The 27,068-nt window shown below is 45.1% G+C and overlaps 1 protein-coding gene across 1 annotated transcript in view; it reads left to right on the top strand.

The window, feature by feature from the left end:
* The window catches only part of ELP3 (elongator acetyltransferase complex subunit 3), a 140,646-nt gene that overhangs the window by 85,720 nt on the left and 27,858 nt on the right, over positions 1 to 27,068 (top strand). Inside the window, exons 11-14 of the mRNA XM_084624972.1 lie at positions 5,581 to 5,671; positions 8,065 to 8,130; positions 18,801 to 19,028; positions 24,929 to 25,010. Coding sequence (XP_084481098.1) covers positions 5,581 to 5,671; positions 8,065 to 8,130; positions 18,801 to 19,028; positions 24,929 to 25,010 — 467 coding nt within the window. The remainder of the gene's footprint in view (positions 1 to 5,580; positions 5,672 to 8,064; positions 8,131 to 18,800; positions 19,029 to 24,928; positions 25,011 to 27,068) is intronic.

Below are 27,068 nucleotides of genomic sequence, written 5' to 3'. Positions count from 1 at the left end.
GAGGTGCATGAATACCAAGATGAGAGCAGCCCTCACAGTTGAGAAGTGAGTGGCGATAGCCCTGTGGAAGCTTGCAACGCCAGACAGCTACCGGTCAGTTGGGAATCAATTTGGAGTGGGCAAATCTACTGTGGGGGCTGCTGTGGTGCAAGTAGCCCACGCAATCAAAGATCTGCTGATATCAAGGGTAGTGACCCTGGGAAATGTGCAGGTCATAGTGGATGGCTTTGCTGCAATGGGATTCCCTAACTGTGGTGGGGCCATAGACGGAACCCATATCCCTATCTTGGCACCGGAGCACCAAGCTGGCGAGTACATAAACCGCAAGGGGTACTTTTCAATAGTGCTGCAAGCTCTGGTGGATCACAAGGGACGTTTCACCAACATCAACGTGGGATGGCCGGGAAAGGTACATGACGCTTGCATCTTCAAGAACTCTGGTCTGTTTCAAAAGCTGCAGGAAGGGACTTTATTCCCAGACCAGAAAATAACTGTTGGGGATGTTGAAATGCCTATATGTATCCTTGGGGACTCAGCCTATCCCTTAATGCCATGGCTCATGAAGCCGTACACAGGCAGCCTGGATAGTAGTCAGGAGCTGTTCAACTACAGGCTGAGCAAGTGCAGAATGGTGGTAGAATGTGCATTTGGACGTTTAAAGGCACGCTGGCGCAGTTTACTGACTCGCTTAGACCTCAGCGAAACCAATATTCCCACTGTTATTACTGCTTGCTGTGTGCTCCACAATATCTGTGAGAGTAAGGGGGAGACATTTATGGTGGGGTGGGAGGTTGAGGCAAATCGCCTGGCTGCTGGTTACGTGCAGCCAGACACCAGGGCGGTTAGAAGAGCACAGGAGGGCGTGGTCCGCATCAGAGAAGCTTTGAAAACCAGTTTCATGACTGGCCAGGCTACGGTGTGAAAGTTCTGTTTGTTTCTCCTTGATGAAACCCCCTGCCCCTTGGTTCACTCTACTTCCCTGTAAGCTAACTACCCTCCCCTCTTCCTTCGATCACCGCTTCCAGAGGCAATAAAGTCATTGTTGCTTCACATTCATGCATTCTTTATTCATTCATCACACAAATAGGGGGATGACTACCAAAGTAGCCCAGGAGGGGTGGTGGAGGAGGGAAGGAAAATGCCACACAGCACTTTAAAAGTTTACAACTTTAAAATTTATTGAATGCCAGCCTTCTTTTTTTTGGGCAATCCTCTGTGGCGGAGTGGCTGGTTGGCCGGTGGCCCCCCCCCCCACTGAGTTCTTGGGCGTCTGGGTGTGGAAGCTATGGAACTTGGGGAGGAGGGCGGTTGGTTACACAGGGGCTGTAGTGGCAGTCTGTGCTCCAGCTGCCTTTGCTGCAGCTCAACCATACACTGGAGCATCCTGGTTTGATCCTCCAGCAGTCTCAGCATTGAATCCTGCCTCCTCTCATCACGCTGCTGCCACATTTGAGCTTCAGCCCTGTCTTCAGCCCGCCACTTACTCTCTTCAGCCCGCCGCCTCTCCTCCCGTCATTTTGTGCTTTCCTGCACTCTGACATTTGCCTCCACGCATTCGTCTGTGCTCTGTCAGTGTGGGAAGACAGCATGAGCTCGGAGAACATTTCATCTTGAGTGCGTTTTTTTTTCTTTCTAATCTTCACTAGCCTCTGGGAAGGAGAAGATCCTGTGATCATTGAAACACATGCAGCTGGTGGAGAAAAAAAAGGGACAGCGATATTTAAAAAGACACATTTTATAAAACAGTGGCTACACTCTTTCAGGGTAAACCTTGCTGTTAACATTACATACATAGCACATGTGCTTTCGTTACAAGGTCGCATTTTGCCTCCCCCTACCCTGTATGGCTACCCCCTCAACCCTCCCCCCTCCCTGTGGCTAACAGCGGGGAACATTTCTGTTTAGCCACAGGCAAACAGCCCAGCAGGAATGGGCTCCTGAGTGTCCCCTGAAGAAAAGCACTGTTTCAACCAGGTGACCATGAATTATATCTCACTCTCCTGAGGATAACACAGAGATAAAGAACGAATGTTGTTTGAACGCCAGCAAACATACACTGCAATGCTTTGTTGTACAATGATTCCCGAGTACCCTCCCCTCTTCCAGTGTTACTGGCTTGGAGTGGTAAAGTGTCCTACCATGAAGGATGCAATAAGGCTGCCCTCCCCAGAAACCTTTTCAAAGGCTTTGGGAGTACATCCAGGAGAGCTGCGAATGCCAGGGCAAAGTAGTCCTTTCACATGCTTGCTTTTAAACCATGTATAGTATTTTAAAAGGTACACTCACCAGAGGTCCCTTCTCCGCCTGCCGGGTCCAGGAGGCAGCCTTGGGTGGGTTTGGGGGGTACTGGCTCCAGGTCCAGGGTGAGAAACAGTTCCTGGCTGTCGGGAAAACCGGTTTCTCCGCTTGCTTGCTGTGAGCTATCTACAACCTCATCATCATCATCTTCTTCGTCCCCAAAACCTGCTTCCGTGTTGCCTCCATCTCCATTGAAGGAGTCAAACAACACGGCTAGGGTAGTGGTGGCTGAACCCCCTAAAATGGCATGCAGCTCATCATAGAAGCGGCATGTTTGGGGCTCTGACCCGGAGAGGCCGTTCGCCTCTGGTTTTCTGGTAGGCTGGCCTCAGCTCCTTCAGTTTCACGCGGCACTGCTTCGGGTCCCTGTTATGGCCTCTGTCCTTCATGCCCTGGGAGATTTTGACAAAGGTTTTGGCATTTCGAAAACTGGAACGGAGTTCTGATAGCACGGATTCCTCTCCCCATACAGCGATCAGATCCCGTACCTCCCGTTCGGTCCATGTTGGAGCTCTTTTGCGATTCTGGGACTCCATCATGGTCACCTCTGCTGATGAGCTCTGCATGGTCACCTGCAGCTTGCCACACTGGCCAAACAGGAAGTGAGATTCAAAAGTTCGCAGTTCTTTTCCTGTCTACCTGGCCAGTGCATCTGAGTTGAGAGTGCTGTCCAGAGCGGTCACAATGGAGCACTCTGGGATAGCTTCCGGAGGCCAATACCGTCGAATTGCGTCCACAGTACCCCAAATTCAAGCCAGCAAGGCCTATTTAAGCGCTAATCCACTTGTCAGGGGTGGAGTAAGGAAATCAATTTTAAGAGCCCTTTAAGTCGAAATAAAGGGCTTCATCGTGTGGATGGGTGCTGGTTTACATCGGTTTAATGCTGCTAAATTCGACCTAAAGTCCTAGTGTAGACCAGGGCTAATTGAAGCTGTTTGAAGTCTGTTATCTTAGTTCTATGATGCTTTATTTACTCTAAGAAATCAGATGAATAAATTAACTGGCTCGCTAATTGCATTTGCCTTGATTTTGGAGTGAGAGTGAGTCAGAGGTGAGGAATTTTTCAGAGCCCTTTCTGCTTTATAAAAAGTGCTAATGTATCGCAAACAAAATAAGGGCAGAAAATAATATTCTCAAGGCTTCTGGTGCAACACTCTAATACTGGTAAAAGTGTTACCAAATTTATTTAAAGTGAGTTTGGCATTGGAATGGAATGAGAGCCCTGGAGCCTGAAGTCCTAACTCTACAGAACAGGCATAGCATGGGCAGCAGCAGTGCAAGCTTTCCCTTGTCCTCTTTTTTGCCAATGTACTTCTACTCTTCCTTGCAGTAACCACCTGTCAGATTGAGAGTCTCCATGGCTCATTCAGGCCTGGGTGTCTGTGCTGAGATTGCCAAAAATGGTGACTGTTAATGGTGTTTTTTGTGACACATATTCTTAAGGAACTGGATTGATACCTGTGAATAAATTTCACTTAGGTCACCAGTCAGCTCTCAGATGGTACTGACTTCTAATCACTTTGTTTAAGCCAGGTTTTGAGATCAAACTGTTCTACATTGTACAGTTCAATACTCTATTGATAGTTCACGTTTTAATTTTTTTGTCTCCTCTTACTCTAAAATAAAATAAATGCAGAAAGTTAGCAGGGTTTGGTAATGCACGTGGCTAGCAGGATTGTCTTTCTGTCATCTTTAAAAGACTTAATATGCTCGGAGGTTAACTAGAACAATTTTTCTCCCTCCTCCTTGTAACAACCTTTTCTGTACTTGAAAACTGTTTTGTCCCCCGTCAGTCTTCTCTTCTGCAGACTAAATACCATTTTTGCATGGTATTCATCATCAAACTGAACTTCGATGTAGCAGCCTCAGCCTTGAGAGTAATGGCTGCAGTCTCTTATTATGCAGGTCTAGAGATACTCAGCTGGGAAGGTGATGTTAGCATGCACACTCCCTCACACACCCATTCTCAGTTTTCCTAGCACTTTTTTTCAGGACTAATTCTTCACCTGGCTAATATGCTGTACATTCAAAACTTCCAAAGACATGTCCCATGTCAACTGCAGCGCCAATTCCAGCTAAAAAAATGGAAAAGCAGGTTTATCTTCCTCCAAATACTCTGCTGGTAATCTTTTCTGGGAGCATAGACAGAAAACAGCCATTGAGGCGTTGGACAAGGGAATAAGTCGCTTCCCTTCTTCCAGTGCGAGCATCTTCAAACTGCCTTATCTCAGCAGGTTTTTCCTCTGAAAAGTGCTGCTCCTCCAGGTTCAAGTTAAAGATTACACATTAGGAGGAGGCCGTTGCTGCCTCGAGAATTGGAAGACGAAAGCTGATATTCTCTTGAAAAGTATCCAACTCCAAAAGTTTCTTTTGATTTTTTGAGGTTCTGAAGCTTAGGCAGATTCCTCCCCTTTATGAGGAATGCTTCAGGGTGAGCCCTGGTCTGGGGTTGAGCCACCTCAGAAATAATTACTGAAGGATATTCAATAAAACTTGCTGTCCCAGGGACAAGCTTATCCTTTCCCCAAAGTGAAGTAAATTAAATCAACATTATCTACAGGCTCTTCATAGCATCAGAAGATGAAGGGTATAGTAGTCCATCTTCTACACATTGGAAAGCTAGAACCAGTTCCATAGAGAGTCAGATATTTTGGTAAGGGCACAAGATTCTTTGTGGCAACAAGTTCATGAGGAAATCAATATTTCAAGTGGAAATACTGAAATCTATCATTACAGCATTATCTTCTGTGGTAGACAGATCTCAATATTTATGCAAAAATGGTATTCATAATTATTATAACGACCTCTTATGATGTTAGGTTATTACAAACTTGTTCGCATCTTTACTGAATTTTAGGATGTAGTTACAATTGTTATATCCAGGATTTTTGGAGAATATACCAATGCTTGCTGTGAAGACTCTCTGACATGGAGGGTCCTAGAATGGAAATTCACACGTAAAACAGAATTTTTCCTTTTTCCAGTTCTTCAGTATGATGAATATGAAAATAAAAACACATAAATAGCCTATTTCCCAGCATGTAAAAAGTCCTTTTCTACTGTAAATCTAATCATGTAGCTCTTTCCTCCCCACTACCTCCAGTTGCTGATTGGCTTGGCCATGCTCTAGTTCAGCCAAAGCTACTGGGCTTTGAAACAGGCATTAATTCAGATACCTCATGCATAACAAAGGATTTAAGATTAGATGATGGTGGCAGCCCAACTGGCCTTATATTTTATGAATATTGTTGTATAAAGTTTTTGTTTTTCCCCTTTGTATAGGGATATCCCAATGCCGCTGGTCAGCTCAGGAGTGGAGCATGGTAACCTGAGAGAACTTGCCTTGGCCAGGATGAAGGATCTAGGGACACAGGTAAAAGATCAGCAACCTTATGCCCAGGAGGAGCTCCCTGCTGACTACACTGTGCGACTGATTGTGTTTGTGAACAGAAGGAGAAAAATGGCAAAATGAGAGGAGTGTGAACTATAGGAGCCAGATTTGCTGCTCAACTAAAGATGACCTGCAAAGGAAAATATTGGGGTTTTGTCCTTTTTTTGGTTCATTTTCTGATAGGTAAAGAATACCTCAAAGATTTTTCCAAAAGAGCTGATGTTTTGCTTGATTTCTACATTAAAAATTTAGATTTTCCCTGCAAGATACAGGATGACCAGAGAACGAGGAGGTTTGTGACATCTCGTCTACTAAGGACATTTCTAAAGTGAGAGAGGGACTTTTTTTATGCAGACTGTTTACAACTTTTAAAAAAATTTATTCAACTCAAACATCTAACAGTTAGAAGAAAAGCTCTTTGTGAAGGATTTAGCATCTTTATCCTCCTCAGTAGGGTTGAGAAACCTTCCATGGAACACTTCCAGCAAAAACAGATACGGTGATGAAACTTAATATTCCAGCTATTTCTAAGAATTGAAAAAAATTGTAGGTGGCGGGAAAAATCTCCTTCATACATAACAAAGCAAAAAAAGGGGCCTCAAACCCAATTTTGTTTTCCGTGGCAGGCTACCTTTAAAGAACTGAATCTGTAAACATTTCTACTGTGCGGATGACTATAGGTCTGAACTTACTGGGGCAGAAGCCTGGAAGCTGGTAGAGTGAGCAACCAAAACAGTTTGTCACTTTATCACGTGAAGTATAAGATACCAGTGAATTTTCCTTGTATCTACTGGAGGTATAACATTATAAACAAACAGCTTTTTTTAAGGGCCATGATAGTTGGGACTGAATTTCCACAAGAAACCCAGGTATTTTAGGTGTGTAGGGTCATAATTAGAGGGTGCCCATGCTCCTCAGCTCTGCCCTCTTGGCAATTTCAGCTTTCCCTCTTTGTTCCGTCTCTGTGACTAATAACACTTGGATTACTGATTGGGGCAAAGAGATGGAGGGCACAGTCCTGAAAAATGCTGTGCCCTCTCAGGACTAGGGCCCTTAATGAAGAGCGGGGACTTGTCTGTCTTCTGCATGCCGTTTGTTGAGTCAGGGATTTGTAAAGCAAAGTAGATTTTGTGCATATGACCGTAAAGAAGTCCAAATTTAGCATAATCACCATATAAGAATAAAGCATGCCAGTTTTTATGGTCATACCAAGGTTAAATTATTTCACTGTATATAATATAGTCTGAGTTTGATTATTTTTAAGGCATTTTAGGGGGTGTTGGGATGCAGATAGTCATTTGGATGCCTTGGAAATCAAGTTCCATGTGGGTTTAGGCTTGACTTTGGATTTTCATGGTTTTTTCTTATTTGTGCTATGAAAACTGTCTTCAGAAAAGTTTTTCTCCTTGAGACTTCTCTCATGGGGCTTGGTTTGCACTAGTTACGAGAAGAGATACAAAAGACGTGTGCAAGCTACAATCAAGCTCGCTAACATTGAGTTCTGTCTCCTGTTCCCTCTGACTACCAAGGAGCTGTAAAGATTTGTAAAGTTCCCTGGCTTTTCTCTGATGCCTTGGACCATTGGTCCCAAACCTCTCACAGTTAGTCCATCCTGTACATCTGTGGGACACTTGACCAGAGAGTTAACTCTACCTTCTTATATTCAGGTGTGTCACATGCCAATTTTGGCATTAAAAATCAGTTACCCAGATTTACAAATTGCCTGCTCAAGAGTATCTCTGGCACACTAGGTTAGATTTTTCCAATTCTAGATCTCTCTGGTAAAGGACCTGACAGCCTGGAAAAAAGGCATACATTTTTAACAGTGAGAGTAACCATTGGAACAGTTTACCAAGGGTCATAGTGGATTCTCTATCACTAACAATATCCAATCTCTATTTAAATATTTCCTAAAAGATCTGCTCTAGGAATTATTGTGGGGAAGTTCTATGGCCTGTGGTTTATTATATAGGAGATCAGACTAGAATCACTAGAAGATTGCAATGTTCCCTTCTGGCCTTAGAATCTATAATAATGTTAAGTCTTTCTTGCTCTTTTATATCTGTTGACTTTTCCCCTCCAAGCCCTGCTACTTGCAAATCAAATGGTACTTTTCTCATGAGATGTAATGGTTGCTCAGTGAATTGATTTTTGTCAGCATGTTTTTACATTTAGCACAAAGTTCTTTTTCTAAGGTACATTAGGGACAGCTCGGTGAGCATTTTTATTTTGAAGTCTATTTATTCAAATTCTACCAGTGTAAGACAGGCTATTTCAACTTAATTTTGAGCCCATGGGGTGACTGGAAATCTGAACGTATTTGAGCTGCATGTATTCCTCTGTTTTATGTAATTTTTCTCTCCCTCTTTCCTTAGTGTCGTGATGTGAGGACAAGAGAGGTTGGAATACAGGAGATTCATCATAAAGTGAGACCATATCAGGTGAGACTTGTTGCTTCCCAGGGAGCTTGCTTCAGACGTGACTTGCTGTGAAACATTTGGTACGAAGGAGTTGGGACTCAGTTGTGCAGCCAGTTCTGCAACAGGTCTGTGTAGCTGGCTCCAGTTTTTCATCCATTTTCACAGCAGATTTATGTTTGTTGTTTAAGAAAATACGTTCACATGCTGAAACTTATGTACCATCATGTTCAATAACGTAGCGATAGCTACCAGTATTTCAGTATTTCTGTTGCAGTATCAGAATCCCCAGTTGACTCAGCTGTCTCCACTCTTTACCCCCATTCCTTTCTCTTTTCTAGTGAAAAGTGTATTTAGAAAATATAAAAAGCACAATAATTGTAGGTTGAACAGAAAGAAATTTAATTGGTTGAGGTTGTATAATGTGTATATATATTCTCTATTTTTGTCAGTCTACCAATACCTACAATATTATAATATGTGGTTGCTATCTGAAACAAATAAAAATAATAAAATCAATAAGCCACAATAAAGTGTAACCAGCAAATACATATGGATGTAAATCTCTGTAGAGGATGATGCTTATATAGTGCCCTTCAGTCTAGCATCTTAAAGCTGTTCACAAAAATGGAAGCTTGGTCCTGCTGGCTGCTGCTGCAGGGCAGGCAAGCTCCCCTCTTTCCCCAGCGTGCCGGGCTCCTGCCCCTCCTCCTCTCCCTCCCTGCTTCCGATCAGCTGATGGCCCTTGCGCAGGAGGGGGAGAAGCGGAGCCGCAGTGTGCTCGCTGCTCTGGGGAGGAGGCGGGCAAGAGGTGGGACTGGGCCTTGGGGAAGGGGGGTGAAATCGGGACATATCCCCTCCAGCCCCCGGGCCGTGAGCTGCACTGGATAGGGGGGCTGGGAGCGCCCCCAGGAGCTTAGCCCACACCCCCAGCCCTCTGCCCTGATCCCTGCACCCCCCTCACACACTCCCAGCCCTCTGCCTTGACCTCTGTACTCCCCTCACACTCCAGCCTCTTGCCCTGACCCCTGCATCCCCCCACGACCCCTAGCCCTGACTCCTGCACCCCCACACATACCCAGCCCCCCCATGCCTTAACTCTTGCATCCCCCACATTCCCACCCCCACCCTAAGCACCAAATGGGAGCTCCTGCACCCCCTCCCCCATTCCCACCTGCACCCTCGCACCAAATGGGAGCTGTCCAGTTAAGCACTCCACACCCAAACCTCTTGCCCCAACCCTGAGCCCCCTCCCTCATTCTGGCTCCTGGCCAGACCTTACACCCCAACCCCTGCTTACTCCTTCACGCCCAGCCCTGTGCTCAGTGCACTCCCACCCTCAGCTCAGTGCAGAGAGAGAGGAAGAGAATGGGCTAGAATCAGAGAGAAGGTAGGTACCCACTCCATGTGGGCAGGGCCGGGATCCCAGACTGGCAGCGGGCTGAGTCGCAGTGGACTGAGCCGCTCAGCCCACTGCCAGTCTGGGGTTCTGGCTGCCGGCCCCTTGCCAGCTGGGGTCCCGGCCACATGTCCTGCTCAGCCTGCTGCCGGCCTAGGTGAACGGAACCCCAGGCTGGCAGCAGGCTAAGCGGGCCGGCGGCGTAAGATCAGCATTTTAATTTAATTTTAAAGGAAGTTTCTTAAACATTTTGAAAACCTTGTTTACTTTACATATGACAATAGTTTAGTTATATATTGACCTTTAGAGAGAGATCTTCTAAAAAATGTTAAAATGTATTATTGGCACGTAAAACCTTAAATTAAAATGAATAAACAAAGACTCGGCACACCACTTCTGAAAGGTTGCCGGCCCCTGGTCTAGATAATGACAATCTCATGCCACTGAATCTCAGAAAAATGTATATCAATAGGAACCTAGAGATAAAATGCGTGAAAAGCAACTTATTTATTATTTATATTATCGTAATGCCTAGGAGCTCCAATTATGGTCCAAGAACTCGTTGTGCTAGGAACTGTACAAACACTAAACAAAAAAACAGCCTACAATCTATGTATAAGACAACAGATAGATAGAGACAGAGGAGTACAAGGAGACAGTATCTGTCAGCATCAAAGGCAGTAGTCTCAGCACACCAGGAACCTAGCCATTGTCGAGCTTGTTGTAGGCCTCTTGGCAAAGATGAGTTTTGAGGAAGATTGTGAAGGAGAGTAATTAGTAAGTTTTGCAGATATTTACGGGGAGTTTCTCCCCAGCATGAGGGGCTACATGGGAGAAAGCACCAAAATGCTTATTTGAAAATTTAGCAAGTGGGCAATAAAACATCAGCCTATAGCATTTGATAATTTGATCTGATGACGTGCAGTGATATTTTCCTTGCCTTTAAAATTAACAATTTCCTTGATAGAAGAGGTCATTGTAGATCTAATACAATTAAATCTGTTCACTGAAACCACTTAAGATTATATAACATCTTTCCTTTTGTAGAAGGTTAATAAGTTGTATCTATTTTAGAATCGTGATGTGTCTGGTTCTTTAAATTATTTTTAATTGGTTTTTAAAAATCCATTGAAATAAAAATATTTATGATTAGTTGGTTATTTACTAATCTATTTCTGGGTTCCTGTTCAATTGGTAACATTTCTCATTAGTAGTAGACAAGGCATTTGTTTGCTCTCAAAATGGCCTTGAATTGTATGTAGTGCTAATATATCCTTAATAGCCTTTAAAAAAATATCTAGTGAATGTTCTTGCTAGTGAATGTTCTTGCTGGATGGACAGCTTTGGAGACTGAACTCTGTCATGTTTTCACAGAATGGCAACTGCTAATGCAAACTCTGCTACACATTCTACCTTAACTCTGAAGTGAATGTTTTACCTCTAGGGCAGATGGAAACTGCCTGTACTGCCCTTCCCTCCTGCCCCCCCACCCAAAAAAAAAAAAAAAAGTGTTTTGGATCAAGATAGCTATCTTGAAATAGAATCCTAGAGGAGATGAGGCATATGTATATTTTTAACCTCGATGTAGCTCATTGAGGTCAACACTATACATACTGTCCCTTCACCCTGTTTCTCCTCTTAGAATCATAGAATCATAGAATATCAGGGTTGGAAGGGACCCCAGAAGGTCATCTAGTCCAACCCCCTGCTCAAAGCAGGACCAATTCCCAGTTAAATCATCCCAGCCAGGGCTTTGTCAAGCCTGACCTTAAAAACCTCTAAGGAAGGAGATTCTACCACCTCCCTAGGTAACGCATTCCAGTGTTTCACCACCCTCTTAGTGAAAAAGCTTTTCCTAATATCCAATCTAAACCTCCCCCACTGCAACTTGAGACCATTACTCCTCGTTCTGTCATCTGCTACCATTGAGAACAGTCTAGAGCCATCCTCTTTGGAACCCCCTTTCAGGTAGTTGAAAGCAGCTATCAAATCCCCCCTCATTCTTCTCTTCTGCAGGCTAAACAATCCCAGCTCCCTCAGCCTCTCCTCATAACTCATGTGTTCCAGTCCCCTAATCATTTTTGTTGCCCTTCGCTGGACTCTCTCCAATTTATCCACATCCTTCTTGAAGTGTGGGGCCCAAAACTGGACACAGTACTCCAGATGAGGCCTCACCAATGTCGAATAGAGGGGAACGATCACGTCCCTCGATCTGCTCGCTATGCCCCTACTTATACATCCCAAAATGCCATTGGCCTTCTTGGCAACAAGGGCACACTGCTGACTCATATCCAGCTTCTCGTCCACTGTCACCCCTAGGTCCTTTTCCGCAGAACTGCTGCCTAGCCATTCGGTCCCTAGTCTGTAGCTGTGCATTGGGTTCTTCCGTCCTAAGTGCAGGACCCTGCACTTATCCTTATTGAACCTCATCAGATTCCTTTTGGCCCAGTCTTCCAATTGGTCTAGGTCCTTCTGTATCCTATCCCTCCCCTCCAGCGTATCTACCACTCCTCCCAGTTTAGTATCATCCGCAAATTTGCTGAGAGTGCAATCCACACCATCCTCCAGATCATTTATGAAGATATTGAATAAAACCGGCCCCAGGACCGACCCTTGGGGCACTCCACTTGATACCGGCTGCCAACTAGATATGGAGCCATTGATCACTACCCGTTGAGCCCGACAATTTAGCCAGCTTTCTACCCACCTTATAGTGCATTCATCCAGCCCATACTTCCTTAACTTGCTGACAAGAATACTATGGGAGACCGTGTCAAAAGCTTTGCTAAAGTCAAGAAACAATACATCCACTGCTTTCCCTTCATCCACAGAACCAGTAATCTCATCATAAAAGGCGATTAGATTAGTCAGGCATGACCTTCCCTTGGTGAATCCATGCTGGCTGTTCCTGATCACTTTCCTCTCATGCAAGTGCTTCAGGATTGATTCTTTGAGGACCTGCTCCATGATTTTTCCAGGGACTGAGGTGAGGCTGACTGGCCTGTAGTTCCCAGGATCTTCCTTCTTCCCTTTTTTAAAGATTGGCACTACATTAGCCTTTTCCCAGTCATCCGGGACTTCCCCGGTTCGCCACGAGTTTTCAAAGATAATGGCCAGTGGCTCTGCAATCACAGCCGCCAATTCCTTCAGCACTCTCGGATGCAACTCGTCCGGCCCCATGGACTTGTGCACGTCCAGCTTTTCTAAATAGTCCCTAACCGCCTCTATCTCCACAGAGGGCTGGCCTTCTCTTCCGCATTTTGTGATGCCCAGCGCAGCAGTCTGGGAGCTGACCTTGTTAGTGAAAACAGAGGCAAAAAAAGCATTGAGTACATTAGCTTTTTCCACATCCTCTGTCACTAGGTTGCCTCCCTCATTCAGTAAGGGGCCCACACATTCCTTGGCTTTCTTCTTGTTGCCAACATACCTGAAGAAACCCTTCTTGTTACTCTTGACATCTCTGGCTAGCTGCAGCTCCAGGTGCGATTTGGCCCTCCTGATAACATTCCTACATGCCCGAGCAATATTTTTATACTCTTCCCTGGTCATATGTCCAACCTTCCACTTCTTGTAAGCTTCTTTTTTATGTTTAAGATCCGCTAGGATTTCACCATTAAGCCAAGCTGGTCGCCTGCCATATTTACTATTTTTTCGACTCATCGGGATGGTTTGTCCCTGTAACCTCAACAGGGATTCCTTGAAATACAGCCAGCTCTCCTGGACTCCTTTCCCCTTCAAGTTAGTCCCCCAGGGGATCCTGGCCATCCGTTCCCTGAGGGAGTCGAAGTCTGCTTTCCTGAAGTCCAGGGTCCGTATCCTGCTGCTTACCTTTGTTCCCTGCGTCAGGATCCTGAACTCAACCAACTCATGGTCACTGCCTCCCAGATTCCCATCCACTTTTGCTTCCCCCACTAATTCTACCCGGTTTGTGAGCAGCAGGTCAAGAAAAGCACCCCCCCTAGTTGGCTCCTCTAGCACTTGCGCCAGGAAATTGTCCCCTACGCTTTCCAAAAACTTCCTGGATTGTCTATGCACTGCTGTATTGCTCTCCCAGCAGATATCAGGAAAATTAAAGTCACCCATGAGAATCAGGGCATGCGATCTAGTAGCTTCCGTGAGCTGCCGGAAGAAAGCCTCATCCACCTCATCCCCCTGGTCCGGTGGTCTATAGCAGACTCCCACCACTACGTCACTCTTGTTGCACACACTTCTAAACTTAATCCAGAGACACTCAGGTTTTTCTGCAGTTTCGTACCGGAGCTCTGAGCAGTCATACTGCTCCCTTACATACAGTGCTACTCCCCCACCTTTTCTGCCCTGCCTGTCCTTCCTGAACAGTTTATAACCATCCATGACAGTACTCCAGTCATATGAGTTATCCCACCAAGTCTCTGTTATTCCGATCACGTCATAGTTCCTTGACATCACCAGGACCTCCAGTTCTCCCTGCTTGTTTCCAAGGCTTTGTGCATTTGTATATAAGCACTTGAGATAACCTGTTGATCGCCCCTCATTGCCAGTATGAGGCAGGAGCCCTCCCCTCACAGACATTCCTGCCTGTGCTTCCTCCCGGTATCCCGCTTTCCCACTTACCTCAGGGCTTTGGTCTCCTTCCCCCGGTGAACCTAGTTTAAAGCCCTCCTCACTAGGTTAGCCAGCCTGCTGGCAAAGATGCTCTTCCCTCTCTTCGTAAGATGGAGCCCGTCTCTGCTCAGCACTCCTCCTTCATGGAACACCATCCCATGGTCAAAGAAACCAAAGCCTTCTCTCCGACACCATCTGCGTAGCCATTCGTTGACTTCCACGATTCGACGCTCCGTACCTAGGCCTTTTCCTTCCACGGGGAGGATGGACGAGAACACCACTTGTGCCTCCAACTCCTTTATTCTTCTTCCTAGAGCCACATAGTCCGCAGTGATCCGCTCAGGGTCATTCTTGGCAGTATCATTGGTGCCCACGTGGAGAAGCAGGAAGGGGTAGCGATCCGAGGGCTTGATGAGTCTCGGCAGTCTCTCCGTCACATCACGAATCTTAGCCCCTGGCAAGCAGCAGACTTCTCCGTTTTCCCGGTCAGGGCGGCAGATAGATGACTCAGTCCCCCGGAGGAGAGAGTCCCCGACCACCACCACCCGCCTTCTCCTCTTGGGGGTGGTGGTCGTGGAACCCCCAACCTCAGGACATCGCATCTCATGCCTTCCAACCAGCGGAGTCTCCTTCTGCTTTCTCGCCCCAGACATATCATCTGGTCCACTCTCCGCAACGATACCTGTGGAGAGAACATGAAAGCGATTAGTTACCTGTGTCTGTACCTGTGTCTTCTTCTCCCCCTCCCCCCGGCCCCGATTTACCTTGACTAGCAAACTACCAGTGGCATGTATCTGCTAGGATTCTGCATCAAGGGAGCTATCTCAATGTAAAAAACCTACCATTTTTGCGGTGAAGACGTAGCCTGAAAAGTTCATTCTGTATAAGCCACTTGTCCTAATATTAAGGTCAAGGATTATCAGCAGGGGTACTAGTTATTGCTAAAGCTATGTTTATGTCCCGGAGGTCATGGAAGTCACGGAATTCAGACTTCCAGAGACGACCTTGACATTCTCTACTTCAGAGCTGCAGGACTCTGGAGCTGGGAGCCAGCGGGGCTGTGGCAGGGTTCCAGTGACAGGGGACCCCCTGCAAGGTTCCAGCCACTGGTGACAGACTCCTGAGGGAGCCCTCCTCAGGGTTCCAGCAACCAGATGACAACCTCACAGTGGGGAGAGAGTGAGGGAGGAGGACACCTCGGGCAAGCAGCTGGGGGTGTCCCATTTTGTCTTTGGGAAATATCGTCACTCTGCAGCTCCCAGATGCTGTGGGTGGAGGGGGGCCCCCCGAAGCTTCCAGCTGCTGCGGGCAGAGGGGGAACCCCACGGCTCCCAACCACCATGGTGGCAGGGAAAATCATGGACCTGCAAAAGTCACAGATATGTCAGATAGGCTTCCATGAATTTTTGTTTATTGCCTGTGACTTTTACTAAAAATAACCATGACAAAATCTTAGCCTTAGTTATTGCCAGTTGTTTCTTTTTCACATGCACACTTATATTCTAGGAACTGGATTGAAAGCTAAAATTCATTTCATTGTCGTTAGCTGCCAGTCACTTCAGGTGTTCTGTTTGACACTGTCTCCCACAGTATTCTTGCCAACAAGTTAAAGAAGTATGGGCTGGATGAATGGACTATAAGGTGGATAGAAAGCTGGCTAGATTGTCAGGCTCAACGAGTAGTGATCAATGGCTTCATGTCTAGTTGGCAGCCGGTATCGAGTGGAGTGCCCCAGGGGTCGGTCCTGGGGCCGGTTTTGTTCATTATCTTCATAAATGATCTGGAGGATGGTGTGGATTGCACCCTCAGCAAGTTTGCAGATGACACTAAACTGGGAGGAGTGGTAGATACGCTGGAGGGTAGGGATAGGATACAGAGGGACCTAGACAAATTGGAGGATTGGGCCAAAAGAAATCTGATGAGGTTCAACAAGGACAAGTGCAGAGTCCTGCACTTAGGACGGAAGAATCCAATGCACCGCTACAGACTAGGGACCGAATGGCTCGGCAGCAGTTCTGCAGAAAAGGACCTAGGGGTTACAGTGGACGAGAAGCTGGATATGAATGAACAGTGTGCCCTTGTTGCCAAGAAGGCCAATGGCATTTTGGGATGTATACGTAGGGGCATTGCCAGCAGATCGAGGGACGTGATCGTTCCCCTCTATTCGACATTGGTGAGGCCTCATCTGGAGTACTCTGTCCAGTTTTGGGCCCCACACTACAAGAAGGATTTGGAAAAATTGGAAAGAGTCCAGCGGAGGGCAACAAAAATGATTAGGGGACTGGAACACATGACTTATGAGGAGAGGCTGAGGGAACTGGGGATGTTTAGTCTTCAGAAGAGAAGAATGAGGGGGGATTTGATAGCTGCTTTCAACTACCTGAAAGGGGGTTCCAAAGAGGATGGCTCTAGACTGTTCTCAGTGGTAGCAGATGAGAGAATGAGGAGTAATGGTCTCAAGTTGCAGTGGGGGAAATTTAGGTTGGATATTAGGAAAAACTTTTTCACTGTGAGGGTGGTGAAAAACTGGAATGCGTTACCTAGGGAGGTGGTGGAATCTCCTTCCCTAGAAGTTTTTAAGGTCAGGCTTGACAAAGCCGTGGCTGGGATGATTTAATTGGGGATCGGTCCCTGCTTTGAGCAGAGGGTTGGACTAGATGACCTCCTGAGGTCCCTTCCAACCCTGATATTCTATGATTCACTGTATCTCTTTTCTGTCTCCCTTAGTCATCAAGACCCCTTTAGAAGATTTTCTTTAAATTGGCTTTTTATATACATTATGTAGGTCTAGCTGTATATTCAACCCACATAGAGCTTCTGTTTACCTAGGGAAGAGGGCAGAGCAGAGGACCCCATGGAGTCCACTAGGGACCTTGCTATGCAGATGTAATTTATTTGGCAAATGCTTAGATACTGTGAAAGGAGCACTATACAAAACTCTGTTAAAGTTGGAGATTTTTATATCCTATTTTTTTCTCCCGAGCTTTGTCATCTTGTCTTTTTAGATGGCAGGCTCTTGAGGACAAGGACTATTTGTTTGGGCAGCACAAAGTACAAAGGAGTTCTACTTGTTACTGAAATAGAAATGTTTCTCCCATTTTATTGCTTTTCCTTAATTAGGAAGCCCAGAGTTCACGAAGCTTTAAATCTAAAACCTTTTGGGTTAGCTGTGTTAATATTATTTTCTGCCTCCTTTCTTTAGCTGTGAATTAATAAAGCCTGTGTAATGAGTGGGTCTTTAACTTAGGCTCTATATTACAAGGAGAGTAGGTTTTGCCTGCATGGAGCTCATTGCAGGATCTGAGCCTCAGATTGTAAACTCTTTAGAGTAAGAATCTTGTCCTCTTATTTTTCAGTAATCTTTGATCATATTGTTGGTGCTGTATAAATAATAGTAGGACTGCTGGATCAACTTTTAGCTCTTCTATTAGGCTCCTCTGCATATTCCTACTCATAGACTGCCTAGGCCAGCTCAACGCATGAGTGTCTCTATGCAGAGTCCATCTCAAAGTAACTTTCATTTTCATGATAGGAATCTGGGCCCTCCTTATTGTATTGTGTTATATGATAGTAGAAATCTTGGAGGACTCTGCATACATGCAAAGATCCATTTGAACTTTTTCACAGATAGTCAACACTGAGATGAGGCTAAGTGAATCTTTATCGGTGTAGTAAGTGAAAGGCCCATTTAATTTTCGGTTGTATACACAAAGGCATATTGATCTCATGAAGCAGAGAGGTAACAGAATCTCACCATTTGGCTCTTGTGTGATCAAGTCTTGAAATAGTGCATTCATTTCTGTGTATCATGTTACCAGAAAGATGATTAGTAGGAAGGAGTTCAGAGGGAACCCCACCTCAAAGCCCTTTACTTGAGCCTTTTAAAACAGGCTGGACAGAGCACTAGAAAGTGTACGTACTACTATAGGGAACAATCCTGCACTGTACTGGCAGGGAAATGGATGCGGGAAAGATCAGCCTAACTTTTGTCATGTAGTCAGTCAGAAATGTTTATGAAGTGTTTTTTGAATCTATATGGATGAAAGGCACTTTATTAAGGAGAGATCATGATCACTTGAAGACCTGTCACTGACAATTTCAGAAAGAAGCAGTTTTATTATGAATTAGAAGACCCAGATTACATTGCTGGCAAGAGACTTTTTCTTTTCAAAGCAGTGGAGACTAGGGGCCAAATTCACCCATGCTGTCAGCAAGTATAACAGTACTGAAACCAGAGCAATACAATTGTAGTCAGGTCTGAATTTGCCCTTAGATGTTTGATTGGAGAGAGAAGCTGCTAGATGTGATGCTCTTGGAGCATCAGTGGAGGTGGAGGTACCAGAGAGAGATCCAGTCTTCCATTTCTATCTTTTACAACCCCGAGCTATTGTGCTGGTTTAGTACTGTCTAAATACCTTATGGGTAGAAGTTTTAAGCACTGAAGAGTAATGGTGTCCACAAATGTATTTTTCACTGAAGTATGACACATTTTGTCTTTAGGTAAATGCGATTGTAGGTCCTTCAGCTCTTATCTACTGCAAAAATCCATCTAGAATGAAGCTGGGCTTTAAGAAAGCACTTCACACTTTTTCTGACCCATAACAGTTTATGGATCCATGAAATTGGTTTTGGTCTATTCAACATGTTGCCCAATTATTTTTTTAACAGGATTTTCTTTTCCTCTTCCCCCTTGCTTGTTCTCTTTGAATAGGTTGAGTTAATTCGAAGAGACTATGTGGCAAATGGTGGCTGGGAGACCTTCCTGTCCTATGAAGATCCAGAACAGGATATTCTGGTTGGCCTTCTGCGTTTGCGGAAGTGTTCAGAGGAGTCATTCAGACCTGAGTTGAAGGGAGGTGTTTCCATCGTTAGAGAACTGCATGTGTATGGTAGTGTGGTTCCAGTGAGCAGTCGTGATCCTTCCAAATTTCAGCATCAGGTATCCTAAGTAATCTTCGTTGTCGTCTTTTGTACTCCATCCTGCCTAGCTTTTTTTTATTAGAAAGACTAAGAAAAATTTGTCACAATCTTGATGAGACTGGCCATACAGTTACTCTTATAAGAACTTAAGAATGGCCAAACTGGGTCTGAGCAAAGGTCCATCTAGCCCAGTGTCCTGTCGTCCCACAGTGGCCAATGCCAGGTGCCCCATAGGGAATGAACAGAACAGGTAATCCTCAAGTGATCCGTCCCCTCTCGGCCATTCCCAGCTTTTGGCAAAATGAATAATCTGCTGCAACAGAACCAGAATTTAATTTGATCCCCATCTTGTATTCGTACATTAAATTCCTGCCACCAGTGAGCTTTCACTAATGTATTTGAGCTCTTGCAGTTATGGTTGTCTCATGGTTGAAAACATGGGTATGCTCTTTATCTCTATTGCTGTACATCCATATGTAGGCTAGGGGTGGGCAAACTTTTTGGCCCGAGGACCACATCGGGGTTGCGAAACTGTATGGAGGGCCGGGTAGGGAAGGCTTTGCCTCCCCAAACAGCCTGTCCTCTCCCCCATCCGCCCCCTCCCACTTCCTCAGAACGCCCGACACATCCAACCGCCCATGCTCCTTGTACTGTGACTGCCCCCTCCCGAGACCCACTGTTCCCCCCCCCCCGCACCCCATCCCCTATCCAACCCCCACTGCTCCCTCTCTCCTGACTGACCCCTGTCCACACCCCTGGCAAGCCCCCCTGAACCTCTGCTCCATTCAACTGCCTCCCGTCCCCTGACTCCCACCCCCCGACTCCCCTGCCCCTTATCTAACCCCCCCATCTCCTTACCATGCCGCTCAGAGTGGCAGGAGCTCGCAGCCCCGCTGCCCGGCCGGAGCCAGCCACGCTGCTTGCATGGCTGCGGGGGAGTGGGGACAGCCGGACTCCTCCCCAGCCAGGAGCTCAAGGGCTGGGTTGGACAGTCTCACGGGCCGCATGTTGCCCACGGGCCATAGTTTGCCCACCTCTGATGTAGGCTCATGTATAGTGACACTAGTTCAGCCTTCACATACTGAACACCCATAGTTCCTACACCCTCTCTGAGAACTGAGGGGATTAATTCATCTCTAACACACAGATGCAGGAATTGCTTTCAGATTTTGGTTCATCTGTCTACCTGATAGGGTGTGAGCAGTGGGGCTGAAGAAGTGAAGTTGAAGGGTATATGATTCAGTCCAAAAACATAAAATGCATACAAGGTATTTTTAAAAAATATGAACATCTTCAACCTAATATTTTCCTCCTAATCAAAGATTGTACATACCAGGGCACTTTACCATTCAGGGATGGGAAGAATTCTTTCTGATTAACATCTTGAGCACTAGTGCCTCTGAATCTACCAAAGTAAGCGTTACTACAGTGCGCATTAGTGCGTCATATGCCATGAAATCTCAATTGATTTTTCTTTCCCTTTGCTTTTTTACTTAAGATGGCCACTTTTTCTGCCCTAGGTTTTGAAATGTTAATTATTCTATAGTCGAAGCATTCATTGTTTTTATGGCTGCCGCCTCGCTGCCTGAGGTCATCACTGTCAAACAAAGTGTTGCATCCTAATGCATTTACACAGAAAAAGATTATTAAATAAAAGGAAGTTAATTTAAAACATCAGCCCTGAGGCTTTCTGATGCAAAGAATAAATTGATTACTTTTGTCTTTTTTTATGCTTGATCTAAAGGCTCAAAATTTACCAGCACAAGATCAAATTCACACTCTTTTCATAATAGGTCAAAAGATGTTGTGGGTAGCAAAGGGATGATGCATGTAATTTTCCTGAGAGAGTCACTGGAAGGAAGTAGTATGAGAAAGCAAGTAAAGTGTATTTGCTTTCCACCTACATATTAATATATTTTAGGGTCCATGTGAAATGGGGTCAGGGATTTTTCCACAGCACTGACCAATGAGGCAAGATTGATAGATTTTACTAAAGAATCTTACCAGAGCATGTAAACTGATGTAAATTTTTCAAAAACAAAACTTGAAAATGAAATCTCCTATACTTGGTAGTAACAATGTTTTTGACGTATGCTCCATTTAAATACTTACCACAAATAAAGAAGCAACAAAAGACATCACATTCTCATTATGACTGTTTCATTTTAGATTTCAGTATTAAAAATCTCTTGAACTGCATAAGGTTATTTAAAAAAACAAAAACATAGAACTAATTTTTGCCCTTCATTTTTATTCTACCCACCACGCAGCAGGCTATGATACACAAACTATGACGCAGAGGCAGCAAAGACATTTCAGAACAGTCTAAACATGTTGTAGAATTGTGTGTGGAGGGGCTCTTCCTTTGTAATGAAACACTATTTTATTTGCTTCCAGTAGCACCCACTTTATGCTAGGAAGTGTATTAACATAAAAGAAGGCGTGGTTCATGCCCTAAAGAGATTACTGTGCACTTTTACAGTGCTTTTCATCTTAGCATCTCAATGCTTTACAAACATTAAGCTTCACAGTACCACATGAGATATGAAGAATAGTCCAGGGCTGTGGGAGACTCAGGTTCAATTCTCCGTTCTACCACAGATTTCCTACGTGATCCAGGGCAGGTCACCTAGTCTCTCTTTGCCTCAGTTCACCATCTGTAAAATGGTCATAACAGCACTGCCGTACCTTACGGAGGTATTGTGAGGATAAATACATTGATTGCCAGGTACTCAAATACTAGGGTGATGGGGTCCATATAAATATCTGAAATAGATCCATTTTGTGAGTGGGTAAAGTGAGGCACGTAATTTAAATGACTACTTCAGGATCAATGAATTGTTGGAAAAACTGGAGTAGAACCCAGTCATTCTGACTTGCATTCATAGAATCATAGAATATCAGGGTTGGAAGGGACCTCAGGAGGTCATCTAGTCCAACCCCCTGCTCAAAGCAGGACCAATCCCCAATTGAATCATCCCAGCCACGGCTTTGTCAAGCCTGACCTTAAAAACTTCTAGGGAAGGAGATTCCACCACTTCCCTAGGTAACGCATTCCAGTGTTTCACCACCCTCATAGTGAGAGAGTTTTTCCTAATGTCCAACCTAAATCTCCTCCACTGCAACTGAGACCATTACTCCTTGTTCTCTCATCTGCTACCACTGAGAACAGTCTAGAGCCATCCTCTTTGGAACCCCCTTTCAGGTAGTTGAAAGCAGCTATCAAATCCCCCCTCATTCTTCTCTTCTGAAGACTAAACATCCCCAGTTCCCTCAGCCTCTCCTCATAAGTCATGTGTTCCAGTCCCCTAATCATTTTTGTTGCCCTCCGCTGGACTCTTTCCAATTTTTCCACATCCTTCTTGTAGTGTGGAGCCCAAAACTGGACAGAGTACTCCAGATGAGGCCTCACCAATGTCGAATAGAGGGGAACGATCACGTCCCTCGATCTGCTGGCAATGCCCCTACGTATATATCCCAAAATGCCATTGGCCTTCTTGGCAACAAGGGCACACTGTTCACTCATATCCAACTTCTCGTCCACTGTAACCCCTAGGTCCTTTTCTGTAGAACTGCTGCCAAGCCATTCGGTCCCTAGTCTATAGCGGTGCATTGGATTCTTCCGTCCTAAGTGCAGGACTCTGCGCTTGTCCTTGTTGAACCTCATCAGATTTCTTTTGGCCCAATCCTCCAATTTGTCTAGGTCCCTCTGTATCCTATCCCTACCCTCCAGCGTATCTACCACTCCTCCCAGTTTAGTGTCATCTGCAAACTTGCTGAGGGTGCAATCCACACCATCCTCCAGATCATTTATGAAGATATTGAACAAAACCAGCCCCAGGACCGACCCTTGGGGCACTCCACTTGATACCGGCTGCCAACTAGACATGGAGCCATTGATCACAGTCTATGTTGAGCCCGACAGTCTAGCCAGCTTTCTATCCACCTTATAGTCCATTCATCCAGCCCATACTACTTTAACTTGCTGGCAAGAATACTGTGGGAGACAGTGTCAAAAGCTTTGCTAAAGTCAAAGAACAACACGTCCTCTGCTTTCCCTTCATCCAGAGAGCCAGTTATCTCGTCATAGAAGGCAATTAGATTAGTCAGGCATGACTTGCCCTTGGTGAATCCATGCTGACTGTTCCTGATCACTTTCCTCTCCTCTAAGTGCTTCAGAATTGATTCCTTGAGGACCTGCTCCATGATTTTTCCAGGGACTGAGGTGAGGCTGACTGGCCTGTTGTTCCCAGGATCCTCCTTCTTCCCTTTTTTAAAGATGGGCACTACATTAGCCTTTTTCCAGTCATCTGGGACCTCCCCCGATTGCCAGGAGTTTTCAAAGACAATCACCAATGGCTCTGCAATCACATCCGCCAACTCCTTTAGCACTCTCGGATGCAACGCATCCGGCCCCATGGACTTGTGCTCGTCCAGCTTTTCTAAATAGTCCTGAACTGCTTCTTTCTTCACAGAGGGCTGGTCACCTTCTCCCCATGCTGTGCTGCCCAGTGCAGTAGTCTGGGAGCTGACCTTGTTCGTGAAGACAGAGGCAAAAAAAGCATTGAGTACATTAGCTTTTTCCACATCCTCTGTCACTAGGTTGCCTCCCTCATTCAGTAAGGGGCCCACACTTTCCTTGCTTTTTTCTTGTTGCTAACATACCTGAAGAAACCCTTCTTGTTACTCTTAACATCTCTTGCTAGCTGCAACTCCAGGTGTGATTTGGCCTTCCTGATTTCACTCCTGCAAGCCCGAGCAATATTTTTATACTCATCCCTGGTCATTTGTCCAATCTTCCACTTCTCGTAAGCTTCTTTTTTGTATTTATGAGCAGCAAGGATTTCACTGTTAAGCCAAGCTGGTCGCCTGCCATATTTACTATTCTTTCTACACATCAGGATGGTTTGTCGCTGTAACCTAAATAAGGATTCTTTAAAATACAGCCAGCTCTCCTGGACTCCTTTCCCCCTCATGTTGTTCTCCCAGGGGATCTTGCCCATCAGTTTCCTGAGGGAGTCAAAGTCTGCTTTTCTGAAGTCCAGGGTCCGTATTCTGCTGCTCTCCTTTCTTCCTTGTGTTAGGATCCTGAACTCGACCATTTCATGGTCAGTGCCTCCCAGGTTCCCATCCACTTTTGCTTCCCCTACTAATTCTTCCTGGTTTGTGAGCAGCAGGTCAAGAAGAGCTCTGCCCCTAGTTGGTTCCTCCAGCACTTGCACCAGGAAATTGTCCCTTACATTTTCCAAAAACTTCCTGGATTGCCGGTGCACTGCTGTATTGCTCTCCCAGCAGATATCAGGGTGATTGAAGTCTCCCATGAGAACCAGGGCCTGCGATCTAGTAACTTCCGTTACTTGCCAGAAGAAAGCCTCGTCCACCTCATCCCCCTGGTCTGGTGGTCTATAGTAGACTCCCACCACGACATCACCCTTGTTGCTCACACTTCTAAACTTAATCCAGAGACTCTCAGGTTTTTCTGCAGTTTCATACTTGAGCTCTGAGCAGTTATACTGCTCTCTTACATACAGTGCAACTCCCCCAACTTTTCTGCCCTTTGTTCTGATCACTAGACAGTACTTCCTGCTCCCCTTCTGAGCACAGAGGAAATGTCAGTGAGGGGAGGAGGAGCTTGTTCTCCAGCTAGTTCTAGTACCAACTTGTACCAAGTTGAGTAAATCCGTGGTTTTAGCATTGTTCTTTGACACTAAGAAGCAGTCAGATGTGAAAAGACTCTAAAAGAAAATTGCTGTTTATACCTATCAGTAATTTCCATTGAAGAAACTTTTGAGTGTTTCACCATTATAAAAGTTAATGTTTGTTGCTGAGCTCTTCTCAAGTACTCAAGCTGTTATTCTTTTCCTTCCCTTGTTTTTATCTTTTTATCATTTTCTTCCCCTCTCGTTTCCTGCTCTCTAGGGATTCGGTATGTTGCTGATGGAGGAAGCAGAAAGGATAGCCAAAGAAGAGCATGGTTCATGGAAAATTGCAGTCATTTCAGGTATCTTTGCTTAATTCTTCTTCAAAACTTAATCTACAAACAAATTAAATAGCAAAAATCTTTGTTAATGCAGAGTTAAGATCTCCTGGTGATAGCTCATGCCCTTCAAGAATGTCAAATTCAGCAAAACTCAAACTTGTGAAAACCAGGAAGTACAATTAAGGTAAATTAAGTACAACTGCATTCACTGTGATAGATGTAACTATTGAATTGTGGAGGAATAAGTGGGAGCAACTTGGAAGAGCTGCAATTATGATATGAGATCTGGGTCTGAGTTCCTCCATGTGTGTGTTATCAAGGGAAAGAGGCTCATATGTACCATGAGGTTCCAGTCTGCCTCATTCAATACAGAATTGTGTAGGTTGTGTCTGTAGGCAGGCACTGGAGTCGTTTTGCCAGAGGTATTTGTCAGTAGTGAGGTGGGATATGAGAGCAGGCCATGGATTTAATGATCGGTAAGAAAAAGTGTAGGTTTAAGTCATATCCTGTGTGCACATGTGAAGGTATTGGAAAAGGGTATGAAGTGGTTGTTAAATTTTACAAGTGTGGTATTCTCTTGGAGGGAAAGGGTCAATGTTTCAGCTTAGGTTCAGTGCAGGTATCTCCTGTCCAGTATAGTGAAAAGACAAAGTGAGAACATATGTGTTATGGGCATAGTGAGGTATTGCTCAAAGAAGGTATAGTTAAGGTTGCATGGGCATTTATCTTAATTGTGTAGTTCCTGGTTTTCAGCGGTTTGAGTTTTGCTGAAGTTGACATTCTGGAAGGATACAAGCATCACCAGGTAACCTTTATTCTGCATTAACAGAGCTTTTTGCCATTTAATTGCCTAACTTTTTAAACAGAAAAGAAAAATGTTTGTTGGCAGGAATTAGAGGTAATTTAGACAGTTGTTCTCAGCAAGGTTTGTAGTTGTTATGCTACTGGGTCTAGTTAATAGTCAAAAAAACCTGGCTTTTATATTGTGTTGCTTTTCATCAGTAGATCTCAAAGAGCTTTACATCATTATCCCCATTTTACAGATGGGAAACTGAAGCACAGAGAGATGAAGTGACTTGCTCAAGGTCACCCAGCAGGCCAGTGGCAGAGCTAGCAATAGTCCCAGTCCAGTGGTCTTTCCACTAGGCCACACAGTTGTAATGTGATTCCTCAATCACCCTCCTGTACATTTTGTTATAGTGGAATGGGCGTAATGGTCATGCTTTGAAATGTTTGTCTTGTGTATGCAGTGTTGTTGTAGCCATGCCAGTCCCAGGATGTTAAAGAGACAAGGTGGGTGAGCTAATATCTTTTATTGGACCAACTTCTATTAGTGAGAGAGACAAGCTATTGAGCAATGTGTAGTTGCTAACAGGGCCAGTGAGAGAAATCTCATTCATGGTCTATGTCCATTTTTATTATATGATTGTTACAATGTCATTAAGCATGAAAGAGACTGGTGTGTCTCTCCTTCTCTACGCCCCACCCCACCATTCCCTGCAATATGTAGCTACCACCCTGCCCCCCCCCACACATTTCCAGGTCCCCCACCCATTCCAGTTCCATTAAGCCATTAGTTAGCACTGTAGAAGCCATAAATGTGTAAGAAGTTGCTCTTTGCTTGTCTCCTGCTATATGCTTCTTTGTAGACATAACACTGGCTTCGGTTTACTGGGAGGTCACACACTATCTTAGGCCTGGTCTGCACTTAAATTTTAAGTCAACATAGCTACAGTGCTCAGAGGTGTGAAAAATCCACACCTCTAGCACAGTAGCTATGCCAACCTAACCCCTGGTGTAGATACAGCAAGATCAGTGGAAGAATGCTTCTGTCACCCTAGCTCCATTGCTTGGGGATATGGGTGTTCCTACAGTGACGGGAAAAAACCCTCCACTGGAGTAGATGGCGTCTATGCTATAGGGTTACGTCAGCGTAGCTAAACCATTATAGTCCCCATAGTGTAGACATGGCATTAAGTGTGTAGCCCAAGTTGCACACTGAGCTGGGCCCCTCGCTCCCACTGCCTAATCCCAGTTAGGACTCCTGCCTCTCAGCCAGGCTTCTCCAGCCATGCCACA

Source organism: Lepidochelys olivacea (assembly GCF_965140295.1).
Source record: "Lepidochelys olivacea isolate rLepOli2 genome assembly, chromosome: 3".
Lineage (NCBI taxonomy): Eukaryota > Metazoa > Chordata > Testudines > Cheloniidae > Lepidochelys > Lepidochelys olivacea.
Note: the sequence above shows the minus strand (reverse complement) of the source record. Positions and strands in the feature narration are given on the sequence as shown.